At 38.7% G+C, this 11,963-nt stretch overlaps 1 protein-coding gene across 2 annotated transcripts; it reads right to left on the bottom strand.

Annotated features, from left to right (window-relative positions):
* Positions 1-3,610: 3,610 nt before the first annotated feature.
* On the bottom strand, positions 3,611-7,228 carry si:ch211-117l17.6 (regulator of G-protein signaling 21). 2 transcript variants are annotated; one of them, XM_031282436.2, is made up of 5 exons: positions 7,001-7,228; positions 6,782-6,877; positions 6,637-6,692; positions 6,316-6,482; positions 3,611-5,036 (listed from the first exon to the last, which is right to left on the bottom strand). In XM_031282436.2, the coding sequence occupies exons 1-5, from the start codon at positions 7,075-7,077 to the stop codon at positions 4,851-4,853; spliced, it is 582 nt and encodes a 193-aa protein (XP_031138296.1). In that variant the 5' UTR covers positions 7,078-7,228; the 3' UTR covers positions 3,611-4,850. The 2 variants fall into 2 exon arrangements, with proteins under 2 accessions (XP_031138296.1, XP_031138297.1); XM_031282437.2 differs by having other exon boundaries at positions 6,637-6,685; positions 6,823-6,877; positions 7,001-7,207.
* Between the last annotated feature and the right edge of the window lie 4,735 nt (positions 7,229-11,963).

Raw genomic sequence — 11,963 nt, 5'->3', positions numbered from 1 at the left:
AACTAGTTTGTACAAAGTGTCGTCCAGCCGCGTCTACATAGCAGTTCTGAATGGCCACACTCACACTCCTGTCATGGAGAGGCGAGACGTGATCATCGTCCACATTTGCTAACTGCATCCACTTTGTGAAACTCTTTATTTTAAAAAAAGACGCTTGAGAGACAAGTTCACACCCAGCTAATTTTCACACCTCGGCACACCTTGCCAATGGCAATCAGAAAGTTAAAGGAATTGTCTGAAGCAGTCCCCTCAATTCTGATTTCGATTGCAGCTTACTGATTTCTTAAGCTGGAAACACATATCTTTTGCCATATAGACATTGTTTCATGTTGAGGATTAGGGTTAAGGTTCGGGGTTAGAAGATAAATATAGGTAGCCAAGGTCCTAACAAGTGTAGTAATACAATAACTATTGAGCTAATATGGTGCCCACCAAATAAGACATTTTAGTCCAAAACTAGTCATGTCAGAACTGGTCGCAAAACGTCAGTGTTTTCAAGAATTTTTTTTTGGCCTGACCAACTAGAGGCCTGAGAATCCAGAGCTGCGCTGTTGACTTCCTTCTACGCAGGAGCACCACAACATACTTCACTAACAGAGGTTCTGTCACTTGGTGTAAAAAATCCAGTATAAAGCTGCTACAATTAGAAGGAAAGACTTGCAAATGTAACCACGTCTCCTCGCTACACTCAAAGCTTTGGCTAGAAGTGTGCCAGGACAGAGTCACACCATCTGCCTCTAACGTCACATTGGTCAGACGGACATTTCCATTTGATGCATTATTATTCTGCTTATTCTTGGCCATGTTAACACAGCAATTTATCTTTGATTTTTCCAAAATAAACATCAGTCAATACAAGCAGCTTTAGAATGACAAGGTAATTACGGTGTGGTAAGTACTGTTTGGCTTCCGTGGGTCATTTCTGATATTATGAATATGTATTATGGTGTGCAGTGCCAATGTACATGTAATTCACTCCCAGCCAGTTTCCAGGTAAATGCTCACAAGATATTCAAGAAGATCTACTTTTTAGTAGATGTGATTTAAATTGTTTTATGATAAAATACTTCAGCATCTACTTCAGTAAAGATAAAATAAAATTGCTCTTTTATATACTCAAAGAGCTACTTAATTTGACCAACCAAGAAGACTAAATGTGACCCAGTGCTACCAGCCTTGGTTCTGTTGTTAAATTAATAAAGAAGGGGGATTCTTAAGGTAATTAAAAATACATCACAGGAGTTCTGTGATATCTGAAACATGACTGAATGTATCCGTTTTTCTTGGCTTATTGCCAGTTGCTCCAGCTCACCGTCAGATGCCCCAGGCTATTCTGTTACAATCTGCCCTTTGGCTTGACTTCACTGATGCTGCTCTCCCTCTTTTGCCCAAACACGGTTCTAAGTACTGAGGCGTTACAAAGAATCACCAAACACTGTGAACAGAAAGCTGTCCCCTTTATGTTTGATTGTGTGTCTACACGGAGGAATACAGCACTATAGAACGTACTATGAAATACATTATTAGCCTGTAGAGCATCCAGATCTGGTAGTGAAGTTCCCCAAGTGTGACTGTCTTGACTAACACCGTGCCATTGACAGTACTCACTTCCTTTTTCGCTACCATGGCAACTGTGCTGGGCTACGAGAAAACAGTGACAGATTAGTGTGTAATACCATGTGATGCAGGAGATGTGAGACCTTTGATATTTATCAGGAAAAAACCCTGACATCCCAGTCTACTCAGTTACTGACGTTTAACATTGAAATAACTCATAAAACTGTTTATTCTGCAAATAGTTAAAAAAAGTTACTTTTGTATACAACTAATAAACAACAGCGAATACATTTTGTAAGAAAAAGAACTGATCTGCCACGTCACAAAATGCTGATACTGAATGCATCAGCAACATTTTCACTGACAACATAGCTTTGTTTATTCCACTCTTGTAATACAATATCAGCTCGTAGCAACTATAGCGTCATTGAACTTTTTTCATGGTTATGTGAATGTGACAGTGGTTTGTAGTTGGTTAAATATTTAAAAAAGCAGCGACTGGAACCACAAGACAGCACTTGTTTAATATTCCACTGAAACCATGATCTTTCCCTGACTTTAAACGTAGTCTTTGTGTTGCCTAAATCTACCATACGTATGATTCAGGATGCAAACCAAAGTCCATACAGTACATGTTCTCTCAAAACTTAGTTGGCAAAACAACTTAGTAGCAAAAAAGACGAAGAATTTCTTGAGAGACAGGGTTATGTGGCGAGTGGCTTTTATCCAAAGTGTCTTACATTTAGTACAGTATGTGTACATGCACATGGAATCAAATGTGTTTATCATGTTAAACTTACTGAGATAAAAAGTAGACAACACATGTAAAAATATGATGTCAGATTTAAGTGTGGAAGGTCATGCTTGATATTGGTAAATGTCTTGGTGACAAAGAAAAAAAAAAACTCCAACAGCAAAGACCATCCTTGAACAGGGCATACAATCCCCTTCCCCATATATACTGTAAGAGCCATTTTCATTTGTTTTGGGTGTAGGACACAAATTGTCCACTGGTGTCACTAGTGTGCTTTTGAGTGATGTCTATTTAGGTAGGAACCTTTCAACAGATAACCGGGGATGCTGTTAATCGGAGGAGCACAAATAGTTTTTGACCACATCAAATCGCTACACACCGCAACGCTCATGTGGATGTGTAAATGTTTGTTGATGGCGCTTAATGGACACATGGATTCTTGCACGTTCATTTGAAGAACATTGTGATCAATAAATGTACATCAAAACGCAACGATGACTATAATTGGAGTCAGTGATTTCAACAGTAGGCTACGGAGCGGTGTAACGTAGAAGAGAGCGCGTCAGCTAGTTTACTAGCCATAGACTATTTGTTTCATGTCTGTATAGCAGCCCCTCATTGGCTTTAAGTTTTTAGGCTTAGCCATTATATATACCATCAGGAAACATTACTTTATGCATACACTGATGAAGACCATTATACATGGTTGAAAATGATGAAGCCAGTTAGTGGACCTTGGTGTTGAGATTCACAAAATATGTTTTTAATTGCCAGGAATTACTGAATACAACTCTCTTTATAACTGTATAAAGCAGGGATCTTCAACAGGGGGTCCGGGACCCTAAGGGGTCCTCAGAGTCAACACATGGGGGCCTCCAAATTAGTCTTAATTTTTGAATTTTTTCAAAAATTAAAAAGTCTTAACATGAATCCATCATATTATTAGCAAATATAAATCCCCACTGATGATAGGCTTACTGGCCTATAGGTAAGGTAGTCACTAAGATAGCCATCCACAGATACAGGATAGGATTATAGGATTTATAAAATCATGCCAACAACTATTAGGCTTTAGGTTCTAGTTTGAAGTGAACAGGGAAGAGAGATGTTAAAGTTATAAAGCAAAAAATATCCAGCAGTAACACCAATGTAACAAAGACAAGGATTTCCACTTCTTCCACATCCACTTGCTTTTATCCCTCCTCCGCGATAGGTTCAAATAAACCTTTGAATAACAGTATGCAGTGTTTACTTATGTTCAAAATATCACTTATATTCCTATTTTTACCTGTGTTTACCAAGTGTGGAGTGATGAAGTGTTTTATGGGCAAAAAATGAGAATGACAACAACTAAAGCTCACTTCACATTTCATATTTTCTTTTTTGCTTCATGCCATTTCTTACGTATGACTGGATAGACTGAAACAAAACAAGCTTTGTAAAGTTTCACCCATAACACATAAACCTTTATTCACGTGAATTATGAAACGCTTATCCTCGGGTTTTATTCTCCACTTTTTTAATACTTTAATTGGAACAATATGATCTTTTCCCAAAGTACTACTACATCTTTCAGGTTATTTCTCTCAGCAAAGCACTTGTGTATCTCTGCCATCATTGTCTGTGGGTGATGAGATTATTCCCCTAACAAGGCAGCACATCCAGCCTGATCTGTTAAGCATGAGGTTGTCTGATGACTCCAGTGTTGTCGTTTAAGCCCTCCGAGTTATTATTAGCTGCCTCAGTACTCCTTTTTAAGGCACAATTTTTAGGAATAAGGCCATTTACAGAACAGTGTGAGATCAAGGGTTACCGCAGGGTTACTTTTTTCCAGTTTAAGTAAACCCTATTGCTGGTGTGTGGAGTCATCTATGCACCTAATTAGAGGATATATAAGACACGTGACCAAAGACAGAATCTCCTTGCTGGGTGAGCTGTGGAAACTGTTCTCTTTTTTTGTTTTGACTCATGCCCATCCCCACACCTCCAGTTAGACTGTCAGTCAGATAAATATAAATCTGTCTCAAAACGATGACTATATGGAAAATAGTCAGAATATTAAGAATAGTTACAGACGATGGGTGACAACTTACGCATCTCACGAACTGTATCCAAAGATGGTCAAGATGTCACGATTTTGTAAAACTTTGAATTTAATTCCCATTTATGAAACTTTTAATGAAAACTAGGTCATTTTTATTCAACTCCATACTCTGCACAATCGTCGTAAGTACTACCAACAGCATTCTTTCTCTCCTACGTACATATACTTTTCCCCACTCACGTTACTTGTCTCTCTTCCTGCTTTGTCATTTTCCACAACATTTCATCAATACATCATCTTTCCCTCATATAAAAGAGGTTGATGTTGCACATGGTTGAAAACATTGTTTCAGTCTAGGTTAAGATGCTCTGCCCTTAAAATAACTGTTTTGATCCAGGCTTCACATCTCATACAGTGTGAAATAACTTTTCAATTCAGCCAAATAGAAAGAAAAAGCGAGGATTAGAAAATCACTTTTGATACAGTTTTTTTGAGCTAAATGTACCACAGACTCCTGGATTTGTGCTTTAGACTCAGGTATGCATCTGACTGCAGGAATCTGGGGCAAGAGTCTCTTTCCATCAGCAGATAAACATGTTTCTGGGCCTCATCGAAGCAGGAGTGGCTCGGCTTCTCCAAAGACTTCTTGATCCTCTCTCTAATGTGATGGTCAACATTGATCTGAGGAGAAACAACGAGAAAACACAGTGTGCATTGTGTTGAATACAGTGGCATTTACACCAAATGTATCTCCCAGAAAACTGTGCTGTGCTTCAAGAGTGTGATTCAGTTCATGTTGTAAGGGGACATATTTGGGCATTTATTTTTTTTCGTAAACTTTCTTTACCTTCACTTTCTAACTTTCACGTTCATGTTTTTTTTTTGTTTTTTTTTTTTGCCCTGGTTTTTTGTCAAAATTGTTTCCTCACTGTTTGGGGTCCCACAGACCCTTATGCGGTAAAATAACTAGAATTGCTTTTTTCTTTTCTCCTGACCTCATGAAAACCCAATATCGGAACGTATTTAAGTGTACGTACAATTTCCTTAGCCAACACTCAACATTAAAGAAACAAAATAAAGGTGTGATCACGTTATGAAAGGCTTGTCTGATCTTCATATGTTTATTTATAGGATAAACACACACATATGAGCATGAAACATATTATTTTGCAAAGCTACCAACAGGACATTCATTGTAAAAATGCTATATGGTGACTTTACTCATGGGTTTTATTCCAAGTGTTTTAGACATAAACAGTCAATGTGCCATTTGCAGCCAGCTAAATAAAAACAAACAGACTGTGTGTGTGTGTGTGTGTGTGTGTGTGTGTGTACGTGTGCTTTGAGTGATATTCCGAACGTGTAAACTAGTCGTGTGGAACATCATTATTTTTTTCTCTTCAAATTAGCATAGAATGTACAAAATATTAAGGTTTAGCTAAGCCTACAGTACATAACAAATACTGACCTGAAAAAAACGGGACAAGACAAAATAATATGTTAAGTGTTTGAATGCCAATCTTTGAGTTTAAGCTCTTAAATATTATTGTTACTTAAATACTTTAATTGCTCAAAGTTGTTGAAACCAAAATGGATTGGATTCCTGGGTTCATATCTGATAAGCAGATTCACTACTTCATTCAGATTTGATAATATGCCACTGAACCCCACCCTGGACACACATTCAGTGAAAAATTGTGACATTTAGTAGTCATCCATATTGCTTCATCCACTTAGTGAATCTTTTTCGGATTTTTCTTGCTGGTATGGGGGTGCCATTTCCTGTGCTAATGGAATACTACTTTTCCCTGTTCTGTAATACTAATGTTGAGATATCAAGTGTATATTTGTGATGATGTTTAGGGAAATAAATATTAGAGTTTATTTCTACTGTCTCCTGGCTATTCACCCAGCTCTGTCTCTTTTCACCATAAAACCCTGGTGTTACTGACAAACTGACCTCTCTGCAGGCCGAAGGCTGGATGAACTCCTGGTAGATCCCCTCTGCTTTCCAGCGAAGATCGTCCTGTGAGGTGGTCCACCTAAAGTCTTCACATGCGAGCCAAAAGTCGATGTTTTCTTCACTGAACTCAGACTGCAAGAAGCTGCGGAATGCTGCTAAATATTCTGTAAAGAGGGAAAGATTTCAGCTATTCACTCTTTGAATCTCATTAAAAAGATCACAAGGGTAAATTCTGTGCACACAAATTCGAACATATGATTTCTAACAGATATTATTGTTTATCATTTATTTTGTGGTATAATAAGTAACATTTCTTACTTTTATTGTGTAGCAATGTTTCCATAGTCGGGTGGAGTTTATGATCAGTCTGCCAACTGTAATAAAGAGAGAGATTTGAGATTTGGTTTCACTGTAATGTACAGCCAGAACATTGAAATATCTATAATAATGCCACGTACACTACCTGATTTTTGAAGGATATGTCTCATCATTTATGTTTTGTACTGTGCGAGGCTGGATGTCCTTCTTCTGCCGCCTTCCATTAAGAACAATATCAATTCTGCAAAACAAATGAAGTTAAACTCGGTGTTAGTAAATGTAAAGTTTCACATATTAACTTAAAGCCTGTCCTTAAGCCTGTCCACCTTACTCAAACTATCACTCAGTATCATGTCTGTCTTACCTTCTGGGCCGCTTCACATTTTGAATCAGATCCCTAATTTCATTAAACCGGATCTTTGAAAACAAAAGTTTTGGCATGTTACATCCCTGGGAATGTTCTGTAAGGAGGTACAATATAGTCGTGGTTGTGGTGTCTGTGAACAGTAACTTTCCTCCTACACACACCTTTAACCTGGCAGGGAAGGTGTAACGCCTTTGACGCTGAGGGCCTGCTGGTACAGGTATCTAAATGCCTGGCTGTTGCTTAGACTCAGTTACTGTTGTCACTGACTCACAGCTGTAAAATTCCCGTGGGATAGGATTTGTGTAGAGACACAACATGGTAAAGAGGAGAGGAAAACTGAAAAACTGAATGATGGTGTCCAGAGGTGGCCAGGGGCCTGAAAACATGCTGTTAATTACACTTATACAGTGAAACATTTCTACTGAGGTAGCTACTTCTTCAACATCTCAGCTTATAGTACAGGGGTGGTGAACCTGTGGCTCTTGAGCCGTATGCGGCTCTTTGCCTGCTCCTGTGAGGCTCTTACTGTGTGGCTGGGGGCTGTGTCATTGGTTGATTGTTGTTTTTAACTTTTCTGAAACATACAGTATTTCAGATAAGTAAAAAAAAACACATTTGAATGCATCTGCCAATACTGCCAATACATTTGCCAATTATTTTAAAATGGAAAATAAGCAGCAGAGTTTTGAGGACAGATTCTGCAACCTGAGGAAAAACAGCGGCCACAGATCACCTTCCTCGTTAACCCTTTCACTGCTGAATCCGATTGTTTGAAAGCTCCTTTAGTGACAAATGAGTGAGAGAGTTGCTTCGAGTGGCCACAACCGAGTTCAAGCAAGACCTGAAAAGGATTGTGGATAACAAAGACTGTCAGGTTTCCCACTGAGTCAATCTAAGTGAGAAAAAAAACTATGAAAACTGCTATGTATTATGACTGTCATCAGATCTGGAAGACACTGTTGCTGTTGTAGTGTGGACGTGCATGTGTTGTGTGGCTTTTTGCTATGGTGCGTTTTTTTTTGTGGCTCTTTATACCTAACTGGTTGGTCACCCCTGGTATAGTAGGTCAGAATACAGATTGTTGCATCAAATTGAAGAGGCCATTTAATTCCATGAATTACTCAATAACAGACATTTATCTTGTAACATCAGTGGACTACTAATTGACTGGATTGTGAGTGGTTTTGTGTGTGTATGGGTGTGGGGTTGAGGGACTTCACATTGCTGTGAGCTAACACAGCGAGCTCTCATCCTTCTGTGTTTCTCTGTGCAGGCCAGGGTGCTCCACGTGCTCAGGTCCTATATGGGCTTCCTTAAGTGTATTGCCAGTCGGGCTCATGGTAATGGCTCAGATCGGACTGCCATCCAGTGACATTTAAAGTTGTCAGTGAGGAATCAAACAACCTGCTGCGACAAATTTGAGTATCGCCACAAGCCCAGATGTTTTTTTCTTCCGATTTTTAGCATATTTATATGAAATAATAAAATAAGCTTTTAAAACTTCAGCCTTTTTTGGAAAATGAAAGTACATATCTGTTTTCAAATATTTATGTGGAAACAAATGGGCTTGTGGCTGAGATTGACAGCGTAGGGAAGTCAGAAATTACTGAGAGACTGACTGCATTGTTGGTTTCTGTCTTTTTGTGGAATTTGGTGACAATAACAAAACTATAGATTATGGCCAGTCTTCTTTTTTTTAAAGGATGTGGCATATTGAGCAGGAAAGGGAGTGATGTGATCATATTTCCTAGTTTGTTTGTCAAAAAGTTAGCAGCAGCATTTTGGATGAGCTGAAGGCCAGCAATTGATTCATGGGTTAGACCAGATTAAAGAGAATTACAGTGGTCCGAGTGAAAGAAAATAAAGGCATACTTTCTCAAGGTCTGAGACAGTTTGGATTTAATTTAACTGTCCTCAACTGAAGGAAGCACGATTGTACCACCCTGGATAGTTGATGGTCAAACTATAGGTCACATGTTACCCTCAGATTGCGAGCAGTCCTCTTTATACTGAATTATAGACAAGCGGAGTAGAGAACTGTTGAGGAATAGGGGCCAAATAAACCAGGTTTACAGAAAAACCCCTGAACATCGAATTGAAACATGGTCTGACTAATATGAAGACAGTGCAAACATGTAAGAAGACAGGAAGTTAGCTGGGAAGTTTGTATATGTACCGAAACCAAGCAAGTGACCCAGCCAGTTCTCAGAACAACTTAACTTTAATGTCATACATTTATGATGATGCTCATAAATACACTGATACATACACACACTTTCTCTCAATCTTAACTATGTATGTTAATCAGCATGACATACTTCCTCCTGACACAGACTGAAATAGTAATGGGAATTTTACAAAACACAAAGCCAGTGCTTGTGTGTATGTGTGGCTGGGGGGTGAAAGTGGGTGTGTTTGGTGCCTTTTAGGATTCCCTCGTGGCTCTCACCATTGTGCATAGTGGTTTGTTTGTGATTTAGAGAATGCTGAAGGTTTTTTCTTCAAACTTTCCACACAAGAAGTACAGGAGCGTCAGTAGATGCACGTGCGAGGTCAGGGAGTTGACTTCTCGGCGGACGACGCCCTTAATATTGCATGCTTGGTTGAACGGTACTTTCATCAGGGACGTGAGAAAGTTCTGAGAATGCAAAATCACTTTGGGTACACAGTGTTCACAGTTTCATCATGATCCCTTTATTGAGCTTGTGAAATGGTTTTGATCTACATAATATTACAAAGATTAATTGTGTTAATTGTGGATAATTTATGTATCCACAATGTTTCACTGTTGTAATGGAACAAAATGTTAGGAAAATTGTGCTTTTTTTTCTTTTTTAGCCTTTCAAAAAACAAAAACACAATAAGAAAAATACATTAAAAGGTATATTCATCCTTCCAACATAAACTGAGATAGCATGCCTAACTAGCAACCTATATTAAACTAGTGTTACTTCCAAGGGAGGAGCTTGTGATTAGCTAACTAGCTACATTCAATGGGGCAACAATTTACGTTAAAAAAGCCTCATGCTTGGGCGCCTGGGTGGCTCACCTGGTAGAGCGCGTGCGCCCATATATGGAGGTTTACTCCTCAACGCAGCGGCTGCGGGTTCGGCTCTGTCCTGCGGCCCTTTGCTGCATGTCATTCCCCCCCTCTCTCTCCGCTTCAATGTCTTCAGCTATCCTATAAAAATAAAGGCCTAAAATGGCCAAAAAAAAAATCTTAAAACAAACAAACAGAAAGCCCCGTTCTCAATAGCCCATTCACTGTGTAGTATTTCTCAATTGTACGGAATGGCAGGCAAACATTACAACACACCTTTAAAAATCAACCTGAGAATGTGCTTTAAACCAACAGATGACAATAAGACTTCATGTCGAACTAAAAACATTAGAAAAAGAAAGGAATGAGAGTTGTGACAAAATCCAGCATCCACCACCCAGTACAGAAGAACTCAATCAAGCTGGATATCAAAAGAGGTGGGCCATTGATCATACTTTGTAGTTGCACCTATGGTTGCAACACTATACAACATATAAAATAACAACAATACACAATATATATAATCATTTACTATACAATACTATAAAATACATTTTACTATTTATTCTCTTTACTTATATTTATTTATTTATTGTTTGTTTATCTGTGTCTTGCACTTTGCCCCCTATCCCTTGCTGCTGCAACAGTGTGAATTTCCCCATTGTGGGATTAATACAGGGTTTTGAATCTTGAATCTTGAATCACGGCAAAGATGCTGACTGTGTCACTTACATATTGTAGCTCCACATCTTAGCCTTTTTAGCCAGTCAGTATACCTTAACCAAACTGTCACACCACTTGAATCAAAGATGAATGGCTGAGTCATTACCTCTCCACACAGTGTGGGTTGATTTCCTTTTATATGGTGGTTGACACAGAAGACATAGCAGAGCAATGAGAACACAATGAGTATCACTTAACAGAACAAATATGGGGGGGAGAAGTATTGAATAGGATAGAACAACACAATGTAATTCTGCTAAAACATCACATTAATTATTAATTTCACTTTTTTTCATTAAAACAAAAGTATATCTGAATACAATGCACATTTTCTATAAGCTCAGTCTGCCACTTTAAAAAGACAAAACCATTCCAGTGCTTGCTCCATGGTAACAGAATTTTGGATACTCATCATGGAAACATTAATTGGTCATATGACAAGGGCTGGGAAAATTGGCAGAACAGGCAGCCAATTGACAGTACTGTGATCTAATGGAAATCACAATTGTCAGATTTACTCTCTAGCTCAATGGATTAAGGGGTGGGGCACCGGAGGGGTGCTACCCCGTGCCCCCCTTCTAGCCCCGCCCCTGCATACAGTTCCTGTGCTGTACAAGGCCATGTTTATGTTGAAATCTTATATTTTTCAGGGTTTTATTTCCATTAACAATGCAGGAGATTGTAGGCCCAGCCGTGTGTGATGGGTTAATTCAGTAAATTATGAAGTTGTCTACTATTTAGACTCCTCACACGTTCTGATTTTGCTATGAGAAGAAACAATTACAGCAAACTATCCAACAACCTATTTCATGTTCACAATTCAGCCATTGTCTTCTGGAATTATCTGTTTCATATGATTTGGCAGTGTGTTCACAACACCATAATTCCCCCTGATTGTCAGTAATACCCCCCCTTTCACCGCAGGCTACCGCGTAACACCAACTTCTGGATGTTTTCAGAGGCTTTGTTGTGACATTAGCGTTACAAAATAATGGAAAATAATGACATATTTCATCAGACTAGGTCTGGCTGATTGACAGGAAGTGTGCTTTGTGAGATATGAATGCTTACAGCAGCAATAGTATACTGCAAGGAGAAGAAAATTATGGCACTTTCACTTTTCTTTGATTTGTGACCAGTCTACTGCTTGGTATCAAATTAAGAATTATTATCTACGTACTACACACTGTATTCTGC

The sequence above is a fragment of the Sander lucioperca genome, chromosome 11 (assembly GCF_008315115.2).
Source record: "Sander lucioperca isolate FBNREF2018 chromosome 11, SLUC_FBN_1.2, whole genome shotgun sequence".
Classification (NCBI taxonomy): Eukaryota; Metazoa; Chordata; class Actinopteri; order Perciformes; family Percidae; genus Sander; species Sander lucioperca.
The sequence above is the reverse complement of the archived record's forward strand: the minus strand, read 5'-3'. Positions and strand labels throughout refer to the sequence as shown.

Excerpts from the sequence above, each read along its gene's own strand:
- si:ch211-117l17.6 (XM_031282436.2), bottom strand. The coding sequence starts at position 7,077 with ATGCCAAAACTTTTGTTTTCAAAGATCCGGTTTAATGAAATTAGGGAT. Across the intron at positions 6,483-6,636 it reads AACATTGCTACACAATAAAA|AATATTTAGCAGCATTCCGC; the intron begins GTAAGAAATGTT and ends CCCTCTTTACAG. Across the intron at positions 5,037-6,315 it reads AGCCTTCGGCCTGCAGAGAG|ATCAATGTTGACCATCACAT; the intron begins GTCAGTTTGTCA and ends GTTTCTCCTCAG.